Source organism: Gracilinanus agilis, chromosome 2 (assembly GCF_016433145.1).
Source record: "Gracilinanus agilis isolate LMUSP501 chromosome 2, AgileGrace, whole genome shotgun sequence".
Lineage (NCBI taxonomy): Eukaryota > Metazoa > Chordata > Mammalia > Didelphimorphia > Didelphidae > Gracilinanus > Gracilinanus agilis.
Window position 1 is genome coordinate 715,258,409 of NC_058131.1, and position 24,597 is coordinate 715,283,005.

The 24,597-nt window shown below is 36.9% G+C and overlaps 1 protein-coding gene across 1 annotated transcript in view; it reads left to right on the forward strand.

Moving 5' to 3' along the window:
* PCDH15 (protocadherin related 15) overlaps positions 1–24,597 on the forward strand; it is a 660,961-nt gene that overhangs the window by 253,909 nt on the left and 382,455 nt on the right. The window contains exon 12 of the mRNA XM_044660331.1: positions 4,097–4,290. Coding sequence (XP_044516266.1) covers positions 4,097–4,290 — 194 coding nt within the window. The remainder of the gene's footprint in view (positions 1–4,096; positions 4,291–24,597) is intronic.

Genomic DNA, 24,597 nt, shown 5'->3' on the forward strand with positions numbered 1-24,597 from the left:
CCCAGCTGTGTGACCCTGGGCAAGTCACTTGACCCCCATTGCCTACCCTTACCACTCTTCTGCCTTGGAGCCAATACACAGTATTGACTCCAAGATGGAAGGTAAAGGTTTAAAAAAAAAAAAAAAGAAGTCTCAATGAATTCAAGTAGCAAATTCTCTGAAAACTATAGAGAACTGGGAGGTTACCAAGGCTCAGATGTTGGTTAATTATTTTTAGTTGTATCTGACTCTTCATGACTCCATTTAGGTTTTCCTTGGTAAAGATACTGGAGTGGTTTGTCATTTCCTTCCCCAGCTAATTTTATAAATGAAGAAACTAAGGCAAACGGGGTTAAGTTACTTGCCCAGAGACTCACAAATAAGTGTCTGAGGCTAAATTTGAATTCATAAAGGTTAATATTCCTGACTATAGGCCTGCCACTCTATCTACTATGCCACCTAACAGCCTCAAGGTTCATATATGCGTTTTATGTTAAAGGACAAACTTAAAACTTAAAACCATTTAAGTTCTCTAGCCTTTTATTTTCTCACCTGTAAATTGAAGATGGTCAACTCAATGACCTCTAATGTCCCTTCCATGTCTAACTATGTATTCCTCTGTTTGGTTCTTTTGTAGTTTAATTAACTTAGCACAAGTTAATCAATCCCATACATACATTTGCTTTTTGAACTGTAATTTTTCTTTAAATTGTTCTGATTTTGCCCCAGATTTACCATGACCTTTGTTACCTGCCAGTAAGAAATACAAAGCTTGAATTTTACAGTTATATAAATGTCAGGCACCAAGAAAATTGACATAGAAGATAGAGTGCTCAACTTTGAAAAAGGATGAGACTTGAATCTTGGTTCTGTGAGATTCATATTGCAGAGAGAGGTTCAACCTGCAGAGAGGGATTCAGGCTACAGCACAGAATTCCATAGGGCCCCCCAGAACTCTAAGAGAGGGGGCAGTTAAAGGCAGTTGGAGCCCTGGGATTGGAAGGCAGGTCACTCTGCTTGTTGGTCTTTAGTCCTGAGTTGGTCTTGAGGCTTGGGGCTTGAATCTGAGCAGAGCCATTTAGTTCCTAACTGCCAAGCTGCTTGACTTTGGTTAGATATTCAAACAACATCACAGTCTACCTTAGTTTAGTTATCTTGATATAGAAGAAGAATATTTATAGGGTTAGAGTGCAGATCAGCCATTCAGGATACCGATCCCTCTTTGGGGGGAGGGACTGCTTTGACATAACTGCTTGAGGATTTCCCTGACTTTACCAATCCTTAACCATTTCCCATCCTTTCCATTCTCATCTCTCATTAAATATTATACCAATTGGGAGCAGTGCCTTGAGATATATTTGCGGATATATATTTTACTCACGACCTCCTCAAGCTGAGTTCCTCTTACTTTGTACCCCTGGAGTAAATCCTAACCTCTTTTCCTGTGAGCTTCAAAGACACCAAGCTTATCCAATACAATCCTGTGGGGAAATAATTTAGAGAAAGTTATCATCTTTAGGAGTTTAGTCTTTCCTAACCTACTGTCTGGGCCCAGAAGATGTCTAGTCAGATTTTCCACCATACTTATACTGTAACTGACTTTCCAACTGCCTAGTGGGAGGGGGGAAGTGAAGGAGCACTTTGACAAGATCCTGCCCCTCCCTTCCAGTCAAGCCTGCTTGTGGGTGTGGGTGTCCCTCCATTGACCAAAGGATTAGGGAGATTTGATTGCTACAGACCCCTGTCATCTTACAGCTTCTCAAATACAACAGTTCTGAGACTCATCTGCCATTTAGTCTTAGACAAACCCATTTTGTGAATCTCAGTTTTCTTCCAAATAGAAATATAGATCTCTAGTCCCTGTTGCACATTTTATTGTGGGGTTCAATGAAGATTATGTTTGTAAAGCACTTTGTAGACTTTAAAATACTTAAAAGTTGCTTGGTGTTATGTTTTTATAACATCCCTCAGCTTTTTCTTTCCCTAAAGAATCAATTTTCTGATGCTGCAAATCAGCATCTTTTATTAGAGAACCCTCTCTGACAACTTTGCTAACAGTTGTCCATTTGGGAAGTTTATTCATTTGATTGAGATCACTATAGTACTGAAGAAATAATGTGGATAGATGGTGATTTCCATGATAGGAAATTGTTTTAGATACTTAATTGGCTATATCTAAGTATCTTAGTTCCCTTTTTTGTGAAGGGAAGGCAAAATAAGCCTTCCTTCACTGGTGTAATGCAGAGATGCAATCAAGGCATTTACCCTTGCAAAACCTAACTTTTTTTATTACACTGGGCCAGTGTACACAAGCCTTTGGAGACTATTTGTATAAAAAGTATCTTTGTTTATTGAGAAATCAAGGGTAGAATATGAGGATTAAAACAGGAGGATGCCCTAGTTCTAAGTCCTAATACTCTAGCCCTTCAATCTATGTCCATCTCACAATGGACTCTTTAGATTTTCCAACTACTCTATTTCTCCCTGGCTCTAGGTAGTTTCCCACCAAACCTTTCTAATCTATCTGACTATAATCCTCAGTTATTGGTTTAGTTATTTATCTCAGAAGTTGTCTCCAAATTTACTAAGAATGAACCCAAAATGGCTAAGTTCACTCAGCTGATTTTGGCTCTGAGGTGTTAACCTCAGAGTCCAACAAACAGGACCTTCAGGTAAACCTTTTCTCAGTCAGTTTAGGTAAAAGCAGCAGATATATCTAGATCTTCTGTAAGATGTTCTCTCCAGTGAAAAAGGAACCTCCAAAGACAGTTTAAAGGTTTCCTTCTCCCACAAAAGGTTAAGGTAGAAAAAACTGAGAAGAGGGCAACAGCCATCCTCCCCCAGCTCACTCAAACACCTTCCTCTGGCTCCCTGTACATTCCAATATCCCTTCCAGGATTCTTGGAATGAGCCCATGCTAGTAACTCTGGAGACAGCATCCAATATTCTTAAACTTAACTCTACCAAAATTCAGCTTTCTATAATCCCATTCCTGTAGTACAACTGCAGAAACAACTTTATGAATTAAAATTAAGCATGAACAAAATTGATGTTTCAAGAGGAATCAGGATGAAGAGCTCCTAAGTCCTCCAAATATCATTTTTACTAGCCAACTGAAATAAATCAATCCAATTAAGTATTCATTCACAAGTCAGCAAAAAAATCAAATATTTCTGGGCAAAGCAACTCATAAGGATAGATAATTCACTTTTAATAAAAATTAATATTACCTATTGCTTTTTTTTAAAAAAGGAGGATGTCAATAATATGGAAATAGATCTTAATCAATGACACATGTAAAACGCAATGGAATTGCATGTTGGCTATGGGAGGGTCTTTGGGGGAGGGGAGGGAAAGAATATGAATTATGTAACCATGGAAAAATTTTCTTAATCCATCAATAAAAAATGTTTTAATTAAAAAATGAGAAATTACAGGGAATGATATAGTATGAAGGATTTAGAAAAAAGTTAACCAGAGAGTTCTAATAACTATAGGAATTAAGGTATGAAGAGGGAAGCATTTGCTATTTCTTCATAAAGATGGACTGTGTATGCATGTGTGCATGTGTGTGTGTTAGGGGGCAGGAGGGAAGGGAAGAGAGAGTAATTGAGAACTTTTCTATAAATTACTTTTTCTATAAATTCAATTTCTACATTATCATAGATAAAGTACTAGATACTAATTTAGGGCTCATTTAGACAAATTCTTTCATTTATATAAAGGTAAAAAACACAAAGCACATCGATTTTTTGTCTGATGTCACATAAGTGGCAAGTATTGGGCAGAGAATTGGTTCTTACATCATTCAACTCCAAAACTAATACCTTTCCTTGGAGCCACTCTATGAGTGTCCTTCTATTGTACTTTTGATTTAAAGGAAAGACGAACCTCAAGAAGGAAAAAAATTCATTCCTTCTTTATCCATCTTCTACAGAAAATATGTAGCTTTCCAAGTGTGATTCTTTTGGTACCATCATAGGAGAAATCTTTCCCTCATCTTTGATTGTTGTTTCCTCTGAAGCCTTTGGTTTGGGGTGGGGGGGGGAGGGGGTTGGAATGACAATTTGGTGAAAGGTTGAGACCTGAGAGATTTGTATGTGATTTTCAATTCCAGCTCACTGCAGTAGATGCAGACGAAGGGTCAAATGGGGAGATCACGTACAGCATCCTCGTTGGGGATAAAGGAGACTTCGTCATCAATAAAACCACAGGTCTTGTTACTATCGCACCAGGAGTAGAATTGACAGTAGGGCACACCTATGCCCTCACAGTGCAAGCAGCTGACAATGCCCCACCAGAAGAAAGAAGGTAATTTATATTATAATACACATATACAGAGTCTCTTTTTCAGGACCTATATTTGTCCTCATAATTAAATGGAGACACAGTGTGATTTTTTTCCCCCCTAAAAAATCTAAATTAGATCAGGAAGGTCCAGGAACTGGATTTCTAGGAACTGCCTGTACCACTCTAATTTACTGAAAATTCAGGAATAAGAGCAATTATAAAGCCACAAAAGATGTGGAAGTTAAATTAACTCCATCAATTTTATATGTGCAGTTGGATACAGGCCTCTGTAATGGATGGGATTTCAGAAGCAACACAAACATGTGTCTGCATATTACCAAAGAGCAATAGAGAGAGTTCTACACCTCAAAGATCCCAGAGCACGGAGAGTGTTCTAATTTTTGCATTCTAGTTGCGTTTCATGTTTATTTTATTATCAAGAAGTTGTAGTGTTTGAAAATATAAATAGTCTAAGACAGTGATGGACAAACTTTTTAAAGAGAGGGCCAAAGGAAAGGAAATGCTCATCTGTCAGTCTGTTTCTAAGGCAACACTTTAAAAGTTTCATTGTATTGTATCCTACTCATTGTATTCGTCAGATTAGGAATAATGTCGAGTGAGTCCCTATAGACCATTTCAGGGGGCCATAGTTTGCTCATCACTGGTCTAAGAAGTTTAAACACATAGGTGAATGACAGTCATATGATAATAACATGGAGAAATTGGCCTGTATATGTATAAATTTATGTAAAAAAAAATTCAAGGTGAAGATTTTGGTGGGGAAATTTCTAGCATTTGAGGGAATCAGGAAAGGCTTCATAGAAGAGTTTATTTGCTAAGTCTTGAAGGAGATTAGGAATTCTAAGAGGTATAAAGGAGAAGGGAGTACATTTTAGGCACAGAATCCAGCCAGAACAAAGGTCCAAAGTCCAGATAGAGTGTGGTATATAAGGAACAGCAAAAAGGCCAATTTGATTAGACAGTAGGATGAAGAGGTCAAATTTAAAACAAGCCTAGAAAAGTAGATAGAACATATCTTTTTTGTTTTGTTTTTGAAAATTTTTATATAATTAATTGATTTAGAATATTTTTCCATGGTTACATGATTTATGTTCTTCTCCTCCCCTAAACCCCCCTCCCAACCTCCTCTACCCCATAGCCAACAAGTAATTCCACTGGGTTTTACATGTATCATTGATCAAGACCTATTTCATATTATTAATATTTCCATTAGGGTGATTGCTTAGAGTCTACATTCCCAATCATGTCCCCATAGACCCATGTGATCAAGCAGTTGTTTTTCTTCTGTGTTTCTACTCCCACAGTTCTTTCTCTGGATGTGAATAATGTTCTTTCTCATAAGTCCTCAGAAATGTCTTGGATCATGGCATTGCTACTAGTAGCAAAGTCAGTTACATTTGATTGTGCTACAATGTATTCATCTCTGTTTACAATGTTCTCCTGGTTCTGCTCCTTTCACTCAGCATCAATTACTTGAGGTTATTCCATTTCACATGGAATTCCTCCAGTTCATTATTCCTTATATAGCACAATATTATTCTATCACCAACAGATACCATAATTTCAGTCATTCCCCAATCAGAGGTAATCCCCTCATTTTCCAATTTTTTCCACCACAAAGAGCACAGCTATAAATATTTTTGTGCAAGTATTTTTCATTATTAGGTAGGACATATCTTTAGTGGCCTTGCACAGCAAATTTAGGAAGAAGTAACATAACCTTAAACACAGCAAATTAAATCGAATCTTTTAGAAAAAATATATATTCATGTAGTCTTATGAAGGTAGTCATTTAAGACAGGCAAAAACATTTTTTATTAAATAGGGCTTTCAGTGTGTTATGCACTGTGTTAAGTTCTTGAAATCCAAATACAAGCATCTGGAGCACAAGCCCATATGTTTCAGCGCTTCTGATTAAAGATGGTGTGCTACTCAATTTTTCTGCTGATTGGCTACCAGTTACACTGCTTTGGGACTTCTAAGAAACTCTCTACCATGGTCTGTACCCCTTTTCATCTTCTACTTTTCCATTTTATTTTCTATCTTGTCTTCCTATTAGATTCTAATTCTTGAAGGCAGAGACTATTATTGTTTGATTGTTTTTTCATCCTCAGCACTTGGCATAGGACCTAGTTACTGTGTTGTAGGTGCTTGATATAGGTTTACTGATTGATTGTTAAAAAAAGCACCCCTAATTTCACAGAACTCATATTCCAATAGGAGACAATTCATGAAAGAAAGATGAATAAAAAGATGAAAAGGGATATATTCAGGTAGCAAAGTAGTTTCCAAGTCATGAGAGTTAGAATAAGAGATGAATGAGATAAGGATGGCTTTGGCACATTACAACATAGAGATCCCAAAAGGAACTCACCATCATGAGAAGGGGACTGGAAGGGAAGAGAGATCTTTCATGATGAGAAAGCCACAGGACATAAATGTACTTCCAGGTGGAAAAGATAGCTGAGGCATGAACTCCAGAAAGTAAAAAGTAAATTTATAATGGGAAAGCTTACTCTAGTACTTTAGACAGATGTTCCCTCGTATGATTATGGAGTGAAAATTCTTCCTATTGGAAAGGTGTTACAGAATTTGGTATGAGTATGTGAATGGTTAACCTTTTACTACCCGTTTCCAATACTGTTGTCCCTTAGAACACATTTTCTCTGGAAACCCATAGATGGGTTAATTCCATTGCTTCATCTTTTGGTCACCTTGAAGATGATGGTTGAATTAAAGATCATGAAATTACTTTTGCATCACTAGATTGAAATATAGATATAATACAGGCCTACAAAATTTAAAGTAGTAACTTCCTTAAAACTGCTAGGAAATCAGAGATGAATTTACACCTTGAATTCTACATATCAATCTACAGTTTAAAATCTATAGAGATGTTACCTAAAATGTTTCTACTTTAGAAGTAAAATAGAGAAGTATTTTATTTTTGAGTCTTGAGAAAAATTTTCATGGTGCATATGTCAGGATTCAGTACTCATGATGTCAGCATTTCAATTGAACCCTGGGGAAAGATATGGTAGGATTACAATGTTAGAGAATGGATGAGTGAACTTTATAAAAGTTGACCTCAAGGACTCTGTATAGTTTTCCAAGTCTCAAAGGTATGCATACCAGGTAACTCTTCTGTTCCTCACTCTCTGTGCATAAAAATGTCATTGGCTTCAAAAAAAATTACAGGTCTTAATGATTTAAAGACTTAAATAATTTGACCTCACAAGTTAGAGTGCAAGATTTACACTATATAGCTCTGACATTAATTTAGAGATACTCAGAAATTATTCCTGCCAATACAAAGTTCATTTCTTCCATAATATAATGGTTAACCTAGATGGTTTGCTTGGTTATAAGACTGGCAAAGCACTGTAGAGAATGAAAATTAAAACATATTCATTGGCAGCTGGGTAGCTCAGTGGATTGAGAGCCAAACCTAGAGATCGGAGGTCCTAGGTTCAAATCTGGCCTCAAACACATCCCAGCTGTGTGACCCTGGGCAAGTCACTTGAATCTCATTGCCTACCTTTACCATTCTTCTTCATTGGAGTCAATATTACATATTGACTCCAAGACAGAAGGTAAGGGTTTAAAAAAAAACAGATTCATTAAATGTAAGTTTAGATAACATTCACTAACTATAGGGACAATATAAATTAAATGTGTAGAAATTAGGGCTGTTGGAAGGTCATGTGTTATACAGGGATTGTGTAGTACTTTTCTGGGGTGGAAGAATTAAAATCTCTAGTCAAATCAGGCATTCAAAAATAGTAATAAATGAACAGCTTGATATATAAGAAATATATGTAGGATAACCCCCCACCAAAGAAAACAATACAGAATGATATCAGTAAAGGAGGATGCTCTATTGGCACAAAGCTCTTCTTGTCATTCAAGTATATTTTCCTCAGTGGTTACCTTCTATGGGCTAATGATTGCATATAATCATTGTTGAGCTAATCATGAAAATTCGAGGCAACCTACTGGTGGATCAGAGAAACATCAGCTGCATTCATCAACTTCTCATACTGAAGTCTCTCTTCAAAACTGGTTAATCAACCATTTTACAGAGCTCTACAGTAGAAACGTTCATGGGCTATACTCATACTGGAAATGGCAAAGGAACAGGGAGTAGAGAGAATTAGGGAATGACCAAGCACAAGAAAATACATAATTCACTAAGGCACCAATTGAAAATTATGCTATATGAGGATTCTAAGATAAAATTGCAGAAGAGAAAAATGTTGAAATAACCCAAGAAAAGTAAATGGACACAAGGACCCCAAGAGTAAATGAAAACGTTGTTTTTTTTTTAAACCCTTAACTTCTGTGTATTGGCTCCTTGGTGGAAGAGTGGTAAGGGTGGGCAATGGGGTTATGTGACTTGCCCAGGGTCACACAGCTGGGAAGTGTCTGAGGCCAGATTTGAACCTAGGACCTCCCATCTCTAGGCCTGACTCTCAATCCACTGAGCTACCCAGCTTCCCCCTTTTTTTTAATGAAGGAAGCTATAAGTAGAATAAATATCCCAGGTCAAACAATTGAGGGGTGAAGGACACTGTAGATAACTGATCATTGTAAAGACTTTTGTCAGCAAGTGTTGAAAATCGCTGAAATCCTTGAAGAAATATTAAGGAAGAATAACTCAAAAATCCAATGATACAATAAAAATATTATTGCAAAATAGAGACAAGAATAAAAAATATATCTTCAAAAAACATCTCACCTGAAAAACAAGGAGTGGAGAGATAATACAGTTCTTATAGGTTTAACAGAACAGCATAATAAAAACCAGAACAAGAATATTGTTTTTCAAGAAACCATAATAGAAAATTACTCAAAAGTATTAGAACAAGACAGAAAAGGATAGACTGATAGAATGTATTTTAAGACCAGAGAGCATCCCTTTATATATAAAAGCTACAAATGTGATTTTCAAGATGCTAATATTTCAAGTCAAAGACAAAGAGTATTTTGGAAGACTAGGAAAATATCAATAACATGTGGATCTCAGTTTTCTCCTTTACTCAATGAGTAGATTAAATAAAAGAGATCTTTTGGAGGAAAGTCTTCCTAATGACTGCCTTTGGAAAGTTAATATTTGTCAAATAACTTCTTCATAGACCCTAAAAAACACTGAATTAAATGTATATAAACTATTGATCTTCATAGCAATATGTTCATGAACCTTAGAGAATCTGATATCCTTTCAGTATTCCGGAAAGGTTATTATTTTTTTTTTGTGAGGGGTGATACTATGATTCATCAGTAGATGGGATTCCTGGTGTGAAACCACTTCCACTGATGTTGATTGAATAGGTCATTTATGAATTATTATAACTTGCTAAATCAGTCAGTTTCTTTAGATTTTACCTGAATTCATTATTGCATAAATGAAATTTTCCTCTCATGATAGATTACATATTCCCTGAAATCAACAATTTCCTTTGCTTGCATTCCCAATGCCAAGAAAAGACTGATTGATTAAATGATAATCTATTTGTTTCAGAGGCAAGACTTGAACTTTATTCTTCCTAATTAACCCATTGTTTCAGCCCTGTAAATCATTTTGTGTTTGTATTGAATCTATCTTGCCTGTATATGATTATTGTTATACTGAATCTCTGGGAGCTTGAAGTTCACCTTTGATTGACAAATAAGTCAGTTGGATAGCATGTTCCCAGGGAAGTCATGCGAAAGGCAGAAGGAGGGGCAGTTGAGAATCCTGAGCAGAAATTCTGGGTCTTTGACCTGTGTTGAGGCTGGAGATTGGTGGATCCTGGTCTTGGAGTGAGAGGGTGCAAACATCTCTCTGCAAACTCTTCCTGTACTTGAGATACCGTTCAACCTGTACTTGACCACCACCTTGGTGTCTACTGCCCCTAGATATTAGGAGTTTCATCATCTAGATATCTAGGTTTCCCAGGGCCCGGAAAGGATCTGGGAAGTGGGCAGGAGATGAAGAAGAGGGTGGAAAGGGTGGATATAACTCAACTGTAAGGCTGAAGATCTATTGAAGAAGAAATCAAAGATATCCCAGCAGTTTACCTACTCTGGTTTAGTCCTGGCCAGGCTGAACCAGAGGGAAGCTACATTGATTCTTCATCTGCTAGCAGTTGAGATTTCATTAGTAACCATTAGAATAGGGTCTCCTATACCACAGTCCTTTACTCATATCCTTCTTGTTTAATATAAAGTTTAAAGTACCTTCCTAAAGCAGTTTCAAAGCTTGTTTTGGGAAGGGAGAAATTGCAGTCAGAATACAAGGAGTTATCCTAGCTAAAGAACCCAAATCAACATATCAATTAACCCCAGGTGGGTCCTGAAGGGATATACCTTTTAGACCTGAAGGATCCTACCTGGGCAACTGTTATAAGGGAGAAGGGTCATCTTATTTCTCTCTGTACATCAATTTACCATCTGAAATAGATCAAGAAACCTCCATAATTATAACACTATGTATTGAATACCAGTTCCTCAAGAAGGCAAGGTATAGTCTTAATTTTGTTTTGTATCCCCAGAAATTCCAAAGTGCCTAAAAAACTAGATATCTATGAAATACTTTGCAGCTTATTGATTATTTGTGAATCAGATAAAATTAGAAATGGGAACTAATTAAATAAAGGGGAGAGAGAAGGAGAGATGCTATCTCCTGGGGGAGTCAGGAAAATTATCAGAGATCAGTCTGCAGCTTCCAGCACTTATCTCTTCAGTGGGAAGAAAACATGGGGAAAGGAAGATCATGTAACAAATGAATCCACTTACAACTAATGGTGTCAGGGGGAAAAAGGGTTTTTTTAGGTTCAATATATTAAAAGATGGTCGCCAGAAGACTGAACTATTATCAATCCTCAATTAAGAATAATCTCAAGCCAAAATTGACTTTTATGGAAGTTTATTTACAATTAAGAAGAGAGAGAGGAAATAAGGAAATAAGAATCTAACCCAGTAGATAATTTACTACGATCCTCTAATTAAGCCAGGTAGATCTAATTAACCCTCAGACAGAGAGTCAGAGGGCCAGAGGCCCGGAGGTGAATGAAGCAAAAATTCATTCACAGAGTCTATTAAAAGAAGTTTCTTAAGAGAAGTTCAGGAAGATTCAGTCTTTAAACACACCACGTGGAATTCAAAAGAAGATATTTAAAGTAGTCTCACCAAGGTCTCAGCGTTCCAGCCAACACTCCTTCACGGAACAAAAGAGCTCCTTCATCAGCTGCCTTCTTCACCAGAAGCTCTGTAGTATGGGGATAAAGAAGATGGTAAATGGGAGTCACTAGGGGCCTAGGAGCCAGTTACTAAATTAGATGGAGATTGGAGTTGATATTATCAGAGGGGAACAGCCTCAGCTGAGCTGCCCAGTGAATCTCGTCTGCTAACTGTAAGGCTACTTTAAGTTGTTAAGTGGGTGGCCCCTCACTGCTGAGGTAACTGCCTTCCTATTGGGTGAGAGCAGAAACCAGCAGGAAACCATGACTCAACTTCCTGCCAACAATGGAGTCCTAGATTTCACTTCCACAGTAAACCCTACTTCTCAATATTCTGTCCTCTCCTTAGTCACCTTTGCCTTGAAGGTGTTGGAATAATCACAGGAATTCACAGATTAAGGCTAAGGGATTTATTTGAAACTGGGAAGGGAAAACTAACATAAGAGGGCTTAGGTTTGTTAAGCTATTGCTAGGGGCAACTGCCAGGTGCTGGCAAAGGACCTAGAAGGTCTTGACAGGCTGTGGGCAACCAGGCCTCAGCCAGAGATAACTAGACTCTGGCTTGGTGTTATTTGATCAGCTAGATACACTGATGATGTTGTTGAGTTGCTCTAGAGATGGCCCTAATCACTAGGCTATACTATCTAAGTTCCTACCTATGATCCATCTCACTTCCACCCTTCAGGATCCGGGGCCCCAGAGGGAAAGGTCAGGGATAGCAATTTGCCTGGGTAAGGTCAAGGGAAATCAGAACCTAGGATTGGGTTTGCAGGGGCTTTTTATAGCCACAGCCCAACAGCCAGTTGACACCTGCCCTATGGCGTATGCCATCAACAAGATTCCATTCAGGGTAACTGACAGGTTTGCCTAGGGCAATATTCCCTGCACTACAGCTCCCAGCTGACTGAGGACCTTCTCCTTTTAAAGGGGTCACTTATGTGTCACTTCCTGTGCCTCCCTCCTAATTTGCATGTCCAATCACATAGACACTTCTCATAGTACTGTCTAGGGGGCATTCAGTTGATTCTGATTCATCACCCACTCTAGCACATGTGGGTGTCGGACCTTCCAGAATTAGAGGTGTTCTCACCTTTGGTGATTAAATCTAAAGATGGGCAGGGTAGACTTAATCTAATTATCACAATGGGTTATATTTGTCTATGTATACAAAAGCAAACCATGCAAAAAGGATTATAAATTTTTTAATATTACTCCCTACCCTTTATCAGATCAGGATATTTCACTGCTCAACCAGTTGGCATCCATTTATTCCCACATCTAAACAACCTGATTGCACATCTCCCACTTCTCCTTTCTTCACATTTCCCTTTGGTGATGAAGAGAAGCACCTGAAGTCAAAGTATTTTTGGTTGTATGCTCTGAAAGGAAGAATCCTCTTCACTGAGTCAAAGATCTTAGAGAATTTTAAATAAGATCATGAGTAGGAAATATTTTATAAAGCATGATAGAACTCATTATATTTTCCCTCAAATGCTCCCTTCTTCTGAATTTTGCCATCATGCTCAAGGATATTACTATCCTCCCAGGCACCTTACCTCAAAACATAGATGTCATCCTAATCTCCTCACTGCAACTTAGCTCATAGAGTCAATCTGTGTCCAAATTTGTTGATTGTACTTTCCCATCTTTCATGTACACCCTTTCTTCTCTTTGTATTGGCAAACCCTGATATAGCTTTCCACCACTGGACTATTTGAGTAGCATTCTGGTTGGCCCTCCTGCCTTGCATACCCCTAATCTCATCTCTAATCATTCTTCCATTCATCTCCTAAGAAGATTTTGGAATATAAACTCCTTGAGGTCAGGGACCAAGTTTTGGCCTTTATTTATAACTCCAGTACCTAGCCCAATGTCTGGTACATAGTTGGTACTTAAAAATGTTTATTGACTTTCTTAGTTTGATTTATCATTATTATTAAAAATTAATTATTAAAATAATTTCAGCAATTTAATGGGTCTGTGATTTAATCAATATATTTCCTTCAGTTGTTTAGCTTGACATTCATCCTATAAGATTCCTGTTCTTGTCTTCACAAAAATCAGTCATAAGGACTATACCTAATGTGCTAGATATGTTGTTCTCATGGCAAGAGGAAATTAAGACTCTAGTACCTTATTTTTGCTATTTCCAATTTTTCCTATATCTATATTAATTTTTAATGCAGTTCTTTGTATATTGTCTCTCCCATTACTCCCCAAGGGCCGGGATGAATTTTTTCCTTTTCTGTCTCTCAATATTTAGCAAAGTGTTTGGCACATAGTAGGCACTTATTTTAATGTTTATTTATTAACTGACCATATAGACTGTCATTTCAGTTTCTGTGCTTAAAAGAGATGAAGGGACTATTTAGCCACATCTTTGTGGGAAACCAAGAAAACTGTGAGGAATTAAAAACTGATTCTGAATAATTTAAAAATTAAAATAATATTCAAAATGATAGAAAATACATGGACTAGTTGGCCATCATTTGACTATAGTTATTTTCTCTGCAAAATCATAACACTTTTTTAGGATTTTAATCACAGTTTTCATGAGAGATTTCTATTATGATTCTACAGAAATCTATGGGCAGCTAGTTGGCACAGTAAATAGAGGTGCCAAGTCATTTCCTTTTTCCAGATCATTTTACAGATAAGAAAACTGAGGCAAACAGTGCTAGTGACTTGCTCAGGGATTTACAAATAGTAAGTATCTGAGGTCAGATTTGAACCTAGGAAGATGATTTCCAAGGTCAGCCCTCTTATCTACTGCATTGCTTTACTGCCATCTAATATAGCCTATATGTGGAAGAAATCCTCAGTAAAACATGCCTGATCATTGGTCATCTCAACTTTGCTGAAGTCCTTTAAGGAAGAGGAATTCCTCACCTCATACTACTCCAGGTCATTTAGGGGCAGCTTAACTTGGATTCTAAGTCCATCTATCTACTGTTTCGTGCTTTTGGATAGTCTTCGATTAGCAATAAAAAGAGACTCCTTTGGTTTCTAAATTTGAGACCCTGAAATATAATGTATACTAGTTCCCAGGTCTCCCCTACCTGCCCCACCAAAAAAAAAAAAAAAAAAAAAAAAACTCAATTGATCTCTTCATGTCTCTTCTACCTTTCATGACTAACTTCTGAAAAGTTCTTCTACAATAGGAGTTTTAACTTTCTCTCTTAATCTCTTCTTAGCCTCTTACAATCTGACTTCTGACTTTATCATTCCATGATACTTTCTCCAAAGTTATCAGTGATCTCTCAGTTGCCAAATCCAATCACCTTTCCTGTCTTTCTTTTTGTTCTCTGAGCAGCCTTTGACAATATTAATTACTCTCTTTTCTAGGAGGCTCACTGGTCTCTAGGTTTGAGGGCCTGCCCTCCTTCCTGGTTCACCTCCTTCCCATCTGACCACTCCTTGGTCTCCTTTGCTGGATACTATTTTTTTTAAACCCTTGTACTTCGGTGTATTGTCACATAGGTGGAAGAGTGGTAAGGGTGGGCAATGGCGGTCAAGTGACTTACCCAGGGTCACACAGCTGGGAAGTGGCTGAGGCCGGGTTTGAACCCAGGACCTCCTGTCTCTAGGCCTGACTCTCACTCCACTGAGCTACCCAGCTGCCCCCTGCTGGATACTATTTTTATCAAACCCACTAACCATACACCCTCTTCTCTTCTCCCTCTCTACTGCTTCTCTTGCTGCTCTCATCAGAATGAATGGATTTAATTACCATCTCTATGTTGATGATTATTAAATCTATCTGCCCAATAAACATGTCAAAATTGGAAGTCATTGTCTTTCCCTTCATCCCTCCCCTCCCCTTCTAACTTCCCTGTAACTACAGAGGCCAATTCCCTTTTTCTAGTCCCTCAGGCCTGCAACCTAGTCGTCATCCTGGTTCCATCACTATTTTTCACTCCTCATACCCATCCTTTTGCCAAGATTTGCTCATTTGAGCTTTGGAACATCTCCTGAATATGCCTTCTTCTCTCCTCTGATGATATCCTCACTGCTGCAAGCCCTGATCACCTCACATCTGGCCTATTGCAATAGTCTGCTGATAAGTTACCTTTATCAAGTCTTTACCCACTCTGATCCATCCTCATCCAGCCATTAAAGTGACTATTTAATTTTCATAAGCAGAACTTTAATAATAAGCAGAACATGTCGCCCAACTCTCTCACTCAAACTTCAATGCATCCTGATCATTTCCAGAATCAAATATTAAATTATCTGGCCTTCAAGACCCTTCATGAGCTAGCACCCTCCTACCTTTCCAATGTTCTTACACCTTGTTCTCCATTAGGTTTTCTTCAAGCCAGTGGCAGTCACCTAGTGGGTTTACCATGAACACATCATTCCTTTATTTGCCCATGGGCACCTCTATCTCTTTCTCAAACCTACATACATATATACGTGTATGTATTAATACAAATATGCAATATGCATTTATACACTTACAAATGCACACATATATATGTACATACATACAAACATGTATATCTACATGTGTATCTTACATTAAATCCCAACTAAAATCCTATTTTCTCTAGGAAGTCTTTCTAATGCTTCTTGATTCTAATGCCTTCCTTCCTTTAATTATCACCTACTTATAGCCACATATGTTCTTTGCACATTTTGCTTGCCCTTTGTCTTTCCCATTAGATTGTGAGCTTCTGAAGGTCGACTACCTGCCTTTAAAAAAATTCTCAGTTTAGCACAGTGTCTGGCACAAAATACCTACTAAATAATGTTGGTTGATAAATTAATAATGATTTATGGTAATTAATCTCCTTTATAACACTCTCACTTTAAAGGATTTATAAATTAAACTAATCATGCCCTCCTAAAGAATTTTCTGTGGCAGACCCAGGAATAGAAAGTCCCAGATTTAAATCTAACCTCAGACATTTCCTGGCAGTGTGACCCTGGGCAAGTCACATGACTTTCATCATCTAGTTCTTAGTGCTCTTTTGCCTTGGAACTAATATAGAATACTGATTTTAGTATGGAAGGTAAGAGTTTTGGTTTTTTTTTTTTTAAGAATCTATTATGGGGATTTAAAAAGGTATTTTTAAAAATTGTTCCAACTTCTTTAATCACACAATGATAAAAAAAATATACCAATCTCAGCATCTAATGCCATGAGGAACAACTACCAGTTAGGAAAAAAAAAAAGATCAAAAACTTTCAAACATTTGATATGCCAATTTCTAAATTCATTTATTTCAACTTGACTTTGTTTCCATCATCAACATAGTTCTGTTCTGTGTGCTTTCATTTAGATAAGAACTTAAAACAAATTTTTAATGTCTGTAATCAATATTCCCTCTCTACCTTTGTGGAAGACATCAATCTCTTAAGTTTAGAAGAGGAAATATAACACTAGAGATTTGCTAAGTTATCTCCTTGGCTTTGTAGGCCCTAAGGGGGGTCTTAAGGGAACCTTGATATATTAAAATCTATTCACTGAAACATAAAGAGAAAGTAGATGGTTATTTGATGTTGTTCTTCCCTAGGCTGTACCCAAGACTTTTTCTACCTTGCCCAGCTCTTCATAAAGCTTCACTCAAGTCCTGGACCGTTATTCCTGAGCACTCTGTCTCTTTATCTGTCTCTGTCCCTTATCTCTCTGTCTTTGTCTCTTTCCCCCTCCCTCTCTCCTTCTTTCCCTCCTTCTCTCTCTATCTCTGAGTCTCTCTCTATTGGTCTCTCTTTTTCTCTCTGTGTGTGTCTCTCTCTTTCTCTTTTGCTCCAATCTCAGTATCTTTTCTCCTCAGCCCCTTTAAAGATACATCTCATATATTGTCTTCTCCCATCTTAATATAAATCCTTTGAGGGAAGGAACTTGCTTCATTTCTTATTTTTTAAAATCACTGTTAAGCACAGTTTCTGGCATATCATAAGCTCTTTATAAAAACGTGTTGACTGACTGACTGATAGGAAATGAGATTTCTTCCCTATAGGAAAAAAAGTAACAAATGCCAATGACAAAGAGAATGAGCTGGTGATATGACCAGAGACAAATATGAGGTCTCAGCAGTAAGTATATTTGACAAAGATCACAGAAGAGGGACTGCAATATGCATCATTGGAAAGAGTAATAATACTGACAATGCCATGGATTTGTAGATGTACTGGATTAGGTAGAATACACATGCATGTACTCATCCCATATATCCCATTGTTACAGCTTGGGCAATGGGTTTATGCTACTCAGCAAATGGAATTTTAAAAAATCTCACTAGATTATTATAATTAAAGAAAAAGCAATTTAAGGCAGTGGGTAACATGTTATCTTTGGAGATAGGAAAAGCTAGTGTCAAGCTCTACTTTTAATATTCACTACCTCTGTGCCTTTGTGCCTATCACTTAGCCTCTCTTGACCTCAATTTCTCCCTTTAGAAACTAGTTATTCATAATACCTGAAAGCTCCTACCTCACAGAGTGATTACAAAATTGCAGTGGAATTATATAGGCAAAGTGATTTGCAAATGTTCAAGTAATACATTAAGGTGTTGATTGATAAATCCAAAGCCTTTTAATGCACAAAATTATAATCTACAAGAGGCATTACTTGGAATCAGGAAGATCTGGGTTTCACTCCATTCCTCATAAATCCCTGCCCTGGGGGGTCCTGGGTAAGGCCCTTAAACTCCCTCTGTGCCATGTTTATCCCTGAGTAAGTATGATGGGGAATTGTGAAAGCAACTCAGCTCAACTCTTCCAATATTTCCCTCTAAGGAACTTTAAAATAATGCCTCAAATTAACTGTAGGAGTAATAGAGTCAACAACAGGTCTGGGTGAGATGTTTTTCCTGCCCAAGTCACCTTAGCTCAACAGGGCAGTTTGGTGACATGGGTGAAATTCAACTCAGATTCAGTCAGTAGCACCAGCCATGAAACTTGAAGAAAGTTATAAAAGTGGTGATGACAGCACCTTCTGGGGTTCTGAGTTCACAGACGCTAAGGGGTTCAAAATGAGATTATAAGAAACCATTTTCTGCCACTGAGTACAGGACTTTGTCATTGCTAATACACAGTTTGAGGTCCCAGTTCTAGAGCAAAGAGGAACACTATCATTTGTGACCTCAGAGGACAAAAGACCCTGATCACAGTTCCAAGGCAGAAAGGAGGACTAATACTTACAGCTGCAGGGAAGCAAGTTCTCTTCCTGAGTAAAGACCAGGGCACAGACAAGGAAAGCAGTGACCACATCTTTTCTTGGGTTATATCACCTTGCAATGACTGAAAAAATATTAGAGATTCCCAGAATTAGCTCTGAAAAGAACAGCAAAAATATGCGTGGAAGTTGGAATAGTATCCAACATTCCCCACCTTGAAAACAGAAATGAATTTTACAATAAAGTTAAACGTTAAGAAATAGGAAAAATTAACACAATAAAAAAAATAATAATTTGGTGCAGAAAGCTACTGGGCTAATGGAGAAGAAAAATACACAAACACAGAAGAAAACAACAATGTTAAAATAAACTTGAAAGAAAACAAAAACAAAAAACAATTTTAAATCAGACAGAAGCCCAATAAGAATTCCTAGAAGAGCTTCAAAAGGGATTTTAAAATCAAATTTAAAAGGAAGAAGAAAATTTCAGGAAAAAAAAGTGAAGATAATTACAAAAAGAGAGTCAATAGCTTAGTAAAAGAGGCACAGAGTAATACATTTAAAAGTAACTGTCAAAAACAGAATTGGCCAAATGGCAAGAGGCATAAAAATCCACTGAAGAGGAAAACTTCTTAAAAAGCAGTATTGGTCCATGAATTTTTCTCTAGAGTAAGTGATATATTTCTTCTTTCACATTATGATGAAAGTGGAAATATGTATTGTATGATAACATAAACACAACTATATCATATTACCTGCTGTTTGAAAGTCGGAAGAAAAGTGAGAATACGGATCACAGAATGTCAGAAAACAATTATTGAGAATTTTATCAACAAATATACTGAAAAAAATATTAAAAATAATTTTAAAAGCAGAATTGGCTAAATGGAAATAAAAGTACAAAAATTTACTGAAGAAAAGAAATCTATAACAAGTATAATTGGCCAAATAGAAAAGAGGTCCAAAAGTTCATTGAAAAAAATTATAAAATCCTTGAAAATTAGAATTTGGAAAGTAGAAAGAAATGAATGGATGATATAGTAAGAAAAAATGAATTAAGATCAAAGGAATAAAAAAAGTAGAAAATGTGAAATATGTAATGGAAAAATTCCTTTAAAATAGATCAATAATATGTAATTTAAGAAATATTTGATACACAAAATCCATGATAAGGAAAATAGAGCCTAAACATTGTTTCCAGAAATTATCAAAGAAAACTGACCTGTTATTTTAGAACCACACCATAAATTAGAAATAGAATAATATATCAATCACTCCCAGAAAGACATCCCAAAAGGAAATATTCCAGGAATATTATAACCAAGATCCAGAGCTCTCAGGTCAAGAAAAAAATATTACAGTCAATCAGGAAGAAAGAACAAACATTATAGAGCCACACAGGATCACATAAGATTTAGCAACATCAACATTAAAGAAATGTAGCACTTAGAATATGATATTCAATAAAGAAAAGGAATTAGAATTATAACAATAAGCTAGCTGGAGAAACTAAGTATAATCTTTCAGGAGGATAAAGAAAAATGTAATGGAATAGGAGACTTTCAAGCATTAATGATATAAAAAACAAAAACAAAAACAACAGAGTTGAAAAGAAAATTTCAATTTCAAAATCAAGACTCAAGAGAAGTGCCATCCCCCAATCAATAAACTGCAAGGGACATGAATAGGCAATTCTCAGATAAAGAAATCAAAACTATCAATAAACACATGAGAAAGTATTCTAAATCTCTAATAATTAGAGAAATGCAAATCAAAACAACTCTGAGGTATCACCCTACACCTAGCAGATTGGCTAAAATGACAGCAGGGGAGAGTAATGAATGTTGGAGGGGATGTGGCAAAATTGGGACATTAATGCGTTGCTGGTGGAGTTGTGAACTGATCCAACCATTCTGCATGGCAATTTGGAACTATGCCCAAAGGGCTTTAAAAGATTATCGGCCTTTTGATCCAGCTATAGCACTGCTTGGTTTATACCCCAAAGAGATAATAAGGAAAAAGACTTGTACAAAAAATATTTATAGCAGCTCTCTTTGTGGTGGCAAAAAATTGGAAAATGAGAGAATGTCCTTCAGTTGGGCAATGGCTGTCCAAATTGTGGTATCTGTTGGTGATGGAATACTATTGTGCTCAAAGGAATAAAAAACTGGAGGAATTCCATGTAAACTGGAAAGATCTCCAGGAAGTAATGCAGAGTGAAAGGAGCAGAACTAGGGGAATATCATACACAGAGGCTGATACACTGTGGTACAATCGAACATAACGGACTTCTCTACTAGCAGCAATGCAACAATCCAGAGCAAGGCTGAGGGACTTATGAGAAAGAAAACTAGCGACATTCAGAGGAAGAACTGTGGGAGGAGAAACACAGAAGAAAAACAACTGCTTGAACACATAGGCTGTTGGAGATATTATTGGGGATGTAGACACTAAATGATAACTCTAGTCCAATTATCAATATTATGAAATTAGGTCTTAATCAATGATACATGTAAAACCCAGTGAAATTGTGCATTGGCTAAGGGGGTTTTGGGGGGCTTGGGGGGAGGGAAACACATGAAACAGGTAACTATGGGAAAATATTAAAAATAAAAAATAAAAAAAGATTCAAGAGAAATATAAAAAGGGAATTATGAGAGAAATCTTAAGAGATTAATAAGGCTAAACTTATATACCTGTATGGGAAGATAATGGGGCAACTAATTGGCACAGTAGATAAAATCCAGTCTCAGACACTGGCTGTGTAAATGGAATGAACTTACCAATAAAATGGAAGTGGATAGCAAAATGAATTAGAAAACAGAATGCAACAATAGATTATTTATAAGAAGCACATTTAAAATAGATATTGTAATGCAAAAGATGCAAGAAAGGCTTTTGCCCTTGCAGGGAGCCAGCTGAAAACTTCTGGCAGTTAGAAGCCTTAGAATTCTGAGAGAAGTCATTTGGTTCCTGAGGCTTGAACAGAACGGAAGGACCTACTAGAGCTCTGCCTTTGGCTTTTGGCTTTGCTTTTGGCCTGTGCTTTGTCTCTGGACAATTTGAACCTAGCTAATTTCTCTGGACCTCTCCCTGACCTTCTCCATATTATTTCCCTGTTTTCCTTTCCTGTTTTCCTGCGGCTCTGGGAGGCAGGGTGGCTTTTGGGTTTTTAGTGAATAGACATTGTGGGTTTAGTTTTCCCCAATAGGCAAGTAGGACATCCTTGAATTCAAACTATCCCTTTAGTATACCCTCTACTTTAAAAACAGCCAAATTTTCCCTGGCTGAGAGAAGCAGGTCCTGTCTCAGTCTATCCCATTCCTGTGACCCTCCCCCATCTTGAGTTTCTCCCTGGTGGCTGTCAGAAACCCCAAACCCCTCTCTCCTTCCTGACCAACCCTGAACATTAATAAATCCCTTTGTTACCTAATCAAACCCTCTGGAGAATCATTGTATTGAAGAATTAGGAAAGGATTGAAGGGGAAGGAATTATTCTCTTTATTTCTTGAGGGAAACTGGAGGCATCCATCTCGCGAGGAAGTAGTTGCCCAACACTTCCTCCTGAATCCCTTCAGTTTCATTGATAAGGAGGAGCCTTGTGATTCCTCCTTTGAGGACTTGAGAAAATGTCAAGTCAGATTCAAACCACTTCTGACTGGCCCTGTACTTTTCCTGCCTGAAAGGGTTCAGCCTATTTCCCCTCAGTATCCTCTGTCTCTAGCCTGAGTGTCTGGCCTGTGTTAGCTGCCTTCTCTGAAATACCTCACCCAGTACCCTTACCATACTAACACCCCATTGTCCATTCCTCCCTAAACTCAACCTTCTCTTTTATTCCTTTCCTATCACCTCACTCACCTTTTACCCCTCTGTCACTCAACAAGGGAAGGAGAGCACCCCCAAGTTTAGTGTCCCCCTTCTTCCATAACAATACACATAGAGTAAAAGTAAGGGGCCAGAGATAAATCTACTATGCTTCAGCTGAAGTTAAAAAAGGAAAGTCTCAGTGGTCATCTAAACAATATGGTACTGGCTAAAAGACAGAAGGGAGGATCAGTGAAATAGACTTGGAGTAAATGACCTCAACAAGATAGTGTACAATAAATCAAAAAATCCAAGCTTTTGGGACAAAAACCCACTATTTGAAAAAAAAACTGCTAGAAAAATTAGGAAACAGTATGGGAAAAATTAGGTTTAGATCAATATCTTACACCTTACATAAATTCAGAATGGATGAATGACTTAAATATAAAGAAGGAAACTATAAGTAAATTAGGTGAACATAGAATAGTTTACCTGTCAGATCTATGGGAAAGGAAAGACTTTAAGGACAAGCAAGAGATAAAGAATATTACAAAGTGTAAAATGAATAATATTTATTACATCAAATTAAAAAGTTTTTTTTAGAAACAAAATCAATACAATCAAAATTAGAAGGGAAGCAATAAATTGGGAAAAATCTTTATTTAAAAAAAATCTCAACAAAGATCTATTTACTCAGTTTTATAAGGAGCTAAATCAGTTGTACAAAAACATCAAGCCATTCCCCAGTTCATAAATGGGCAAGGGACATGAATAGGCAGTTTTCAGATAAAGAAATCAAAGCTATCAATAAGCACAGGAAAAAGTGTTCTAAATAGCTTATAATCAGAGGAATGCAAATCAAAACAACTCTGAGATACTACCTCATACCTAGGAGATTGGCTAATATGACAGCAAAGGAAAGTAATAAATATTGGAGGGGATGTGGTAAAATTAGGACATTAATGCACTCCTGGTAGAGTTGTGAATTGATCCAACCATTCTAGAAGGCAATTTGGAACTATGCTCAAAGAACATTAAAAGACTCCCTGCCCTTTGATCCAGCCATAGCACTTCTGGGTTTATATCCCAAAGAGAAAATAAGGAAAAAGACTTGTGCAAAAGTATTTACACACTTTGTGGTGGCAAAAAATTGGAAAATGAGGGAATGTCCTTCGATTGGGGAATGGCTGAACAAATTATGGTATCTGTTGGTGATGGAATACTATTATGCTAAAAGGAATAATGAACTGGAGGAATTCCATGTGAACTGGAACAACCTCCAGGAATTGATGCAGAGTGAAAGGAGCAGAACCAGGAGAATATTATACACAGAGACTGATAATTATGGCACAATTGAAAGTAATGGACTTCTCTACTAGCAGCAATGCAATGATCCAGAACAATTCAGCAGGACTTATAAGAAAGAACACTATCCACATCCAGAGAAAGCAGAAACATAGTAGAACATTAACTGCTGGATCACATGGTTCGATGCAGATATGATTGGGGATGTAGACTCAGTCTAAACGATCACCCTAATGCAAATTTTAATAATATGGAAATAGGTCTTGATCAATGACACATGTAAAATACAGTGGAATTGCATGGGATGGGGGGATGTGAGGAGGAGAGAGAAAGAACATGCTTCATGTAACCATGGGGGGAAATTGCAATTAATTAATTAAACAAATTCTTCAAAAAAAGGAAAGCCTATCAATTATGATCTCAGAAAAGTAAAAAGCAAAAATAGACCTAATTAAAAGAGATAAGCAGTAAAACTACATTTTGTTAAAAGGCACAATACAATTAGAATTAATAATAAACATATATTCATCAAATGTCAAAACATACAGATTTTTAAAAAAAATTAAATCTCTTAGCCTTAGAGGAAGAAATAGATAGTAAAATTACACTAGATGATGACTTCAACTTTTCCCTCTCAGAAAAAGATGAATCTAACTATAAAATTAATCCAAAAAGTTAAGGGGATAAATAGAATTTTAGAAAAGTTATTTAAGATAGGCCTACAGAGGAAATTGAATGGAAAGTAATATAGTACATACCTTCACACCAGTTTACTACTTATTAAATCAAAAGACACTCAAACAAAAACATTCAAAAATGCCAAAAAATTTAAATACAGCCTTTTCAGATAATATT